The sequence below is a fragment of the Octopus bimaculoides genome, chromosome 20, assembly GCF_001194135.2.
Source record: "Octopus bimaculoides isolate UCB-OBI-ISO-001 chromosome 20, ASM119413v2, whole genome shotgun sequence".
NCBI lineage: Eukaryota > Metazoa > Mollusca > Cephalopoda > Octopoda > Octopodidae > Octopus > Octopus bimaculoides.
In genome coordinates, this window is record NC_069000.1 from 47,387,461 (window position 1) to 47,390,413 (window position 2,953).

A 2,953-nucleotide genomic window follows, 5' to 3' on the forward strand; every position below is an offset into this window, starting at 1 on the left:
GGAAATAACCCTGAAATCCGGATACGTTCGTGCTGCTGGTCGAGGTGAGAGGGATAACTCCCTTGGCAAACAGGACACAGTCGTGTGTCGATAAGCCAGCTGGAGGAGATGTCCTCCTGGGGCTAAAAGCAACAGTAACATCCACCCCTAGGGGTCAGCCACACTTAAGTGGCAATATACTACACTATATATATATATATATATATATATATATATATACTGGTGAAGTTTTAATGTTAGATACTACATATTGGTTTCAAATTTTGGCACAAGGCCAGCTGTTCTAGGGGAGGGGTAAGTCAATCACGCTGACCCCAGTGCTCAACTGGCTCTTATTTGATTGACCCATTAAACCTCGAACGGATGAAAAGCAGAATCCAACCTCAAAACATAAAGACGAACAAAAAGCTGGTAAGCATTTTGCCCGATGTGCTAATGGTTCTGCCATCTTGCACCTTACACATCCTTTTCATATTAGACACAAATTTTATATATATATATGTGTGTGTAATATAAATATTAAATGAATGTGCCATCAGTTTTAAATAACCAACTTTAGCTTAATTCTGTGTTTAATGACAGAAACCAGGGAGCTTTTGGTGTTTCTGTTAGGATGACCCTTTGTAAAATAGCCTTGGCTAATATCTTCCATTTTATCGTCTTACTACTACTACCACTACCACCACCACCACTACTGTCACCCTCACTACACCTCCTCGTCCATCAGTGTCTTTATGCTGCTGTTCCATCACCTGTTAAATGTGTGTCTTCTATTGCAGGACTTCTCCCAGAACATAATTCTTCAATGCACCAAGACATGACAGAGTCTTTGGCCAGAGCTCACCTAATGACAGGAAACCACCATCAAGCCATCCACATTGCAAACAAATTGGTCAGTCCATATTTCTTCACCAATATTGCATTTTTCTTCCGTAATCTAAGGAGTGGGAGGCAAAGAAAAGGGTTAGCGCTGCTTTTCATCTTTTTTAGGACCCACGAGATTCTTTGGTGCCTGGAGATTTCTAAATCTACCAGGTTAGCTTTCTTATGTAGTTCTTCTCTTGTTCACTCACAAACAAGAACACAGACAGGTTTATTATCTGTCTCTCAAACTGTGTGTCTAACAAAAAAAGAGACAAAGGCAAAAGGAGAAACGTCCCTCTACCAGCTCTGCTTATACAGCTCTGTGCCATTAGAACATTCCAGAGAGTTCTACAACTTTCCATTTCATTCTGTTGCACTGATTCGCATGCCAGCAATTTCTATTGGACAGATTTAGATGCTAGCAATCTCCACAACATGTAGTCTATGATGATGATGATGATGACAGTTTGTGTGTGTGTGTGTGTGTGTAGTAGCATTTTGATTGCAGGTGTGGTGTTCAGACCCAGGTCACTCTTGATCAAGTAAATCCTGTAATCCAAAGGTTTTTGTAAAAGTCACCATAATATGGGGTTCCACATTTGTCTTGCTGAGTCAAAGTACTTTCTGGCCCCTAAAGACAAAGCCCCTTTCTCTCTGACAGGTAGGTTTGGCAATGTTATCAATGCCATTCCTATTGTCTCCCACCATTTCTCACCCTAACCTCTCTGTCCAGTCCTTTTCCCCACCAAAATGTTGTCCTCTGGAAAATCCTCTTTTTCCTTCGATCATCATTGACTTAAAATCATTCAACAAGAACAATAACCATTCTTGAAAAGCCTTTGGATACCATAGGTACAGTCCCTTCTTTCAGACCATTCCAATAAAATGTAGAATACTCCAAGAGTGAGGTGAAGCTCATTCATTTCTTGACTACATCAGTCACATTTTGCTGTGTCTCTTAATTACTCTCTCTCTCTCTCTCTCCTTGATAAAGTTATGTTGAAAGGAAGGTAAGAAGATAAATATACATTAGAGGGAAAGTAAGAAGAGTGAATGTTTATGTATTAAATTATTTTGTACTGATTTGTTGTTTTATGGTTCCAGTATCATCAAGCTGTAATCCCTTCACATCGTACACGGCACCTCTACCTGCTACACAACATTTACACTGCTGTTGGAGAATCTGAAGGTAAACATTAATCAACAATTGTCATTCACTGACATTGGAAATTGTTTCTTTTTTGGTGTCTTGCATCCACTTTTGTTTTGTTTATATGTGTGTATATATGCGCACACACACACATTTCCGTATCCTAGCACGCACACAGGGAATAGTATGTGGATAGGGTTATAATCCAATGGAATCGCGTCTGCTTATTCCAGTTGTCCAAAAGAAAATGCAGATGTTACGTTTGTGTGAAGCATGGACAAGAGTTGAAATATCCTGAGAAGCAATTTTCATAAAGTTATTACATATCAATACAGGAGACTCAAAAAAAATTTTGGTATTATTTCTTCACCATTACATGTGTTTCATTTCCCAATAGGAGTTACAAAATCATACATGTAGAATAAACATAAAGGACATCTTGTTATATGGACTGTTAGATATGTAATTCGTCTGACGTTCCGTGTGTCATGTGGTTCGTCTGAGTTCATTGTTTCATTGTTGCTGGTTAGTAGTAATCGTAGAATCGTGTTGGTCATGATGATGATGCTGGATATTAGTAGTAGACTCTTGTTGCTGATGTGGCGGTCTGGTTTGTCTTTGTGTTAGTGGCACAGTTTCCGAGATCTCCATCGGGTGATCTGTTGCAAATTCAAATACAGTGTTTTCTGCATCACCAGGTTCATTGTCTTCCTCAGTTGTGTACCGCGGTCGCAGCTGTTCCCAGTGTCGTCTCCACATCGGGCCATGAGGTATGACCTTCACATTAAAGCAGCGAGTACCCAATGACTTCTTAATGATTGCTGGTACCCATCGGGGATCTTTGTCTCGGCGAGGTCCATAGTATAGTGCATACACAGGATCTCCGGCCTTGTACTGCCTGGTAACTTTAGCGACATCAGCCGAGCTTGGAGTCACCTG

General features: G+C 40.3%; 1 protein-coding gene across 5 annotated transcripts in view; it reads left to right on the forward strand.

Moving 5' to 3' along the window:
* Nucleotides 1–2,953, forward strand: part of LOC106882897 (uncharacterized protein C8orf76 homolog) — a 23,771-nt gene that overhangs the window by 5,104 nt on the left and 15,714 nt on the right. For all 5 annotated transcript variants that reach the window (XR_008266374.1, XM_014933722.2, XM_014933721.2 and 2 more), the window contains exons 4-5: nt 780–892; nt 1,969–2,053. Coding sequence is in view for 4 of the 5 variants with exons in the window: in XM_014933722.2 (XP_014789208.1) it covers nt 780–892; nt 1,969–2,053 (198 nt within the window). In the remaining variant the exon portion in view is untranslated. The remainder of the gene's footprint in view (nt 1–779; nt 893–1,968; nt 2,054–2,953) is intronic.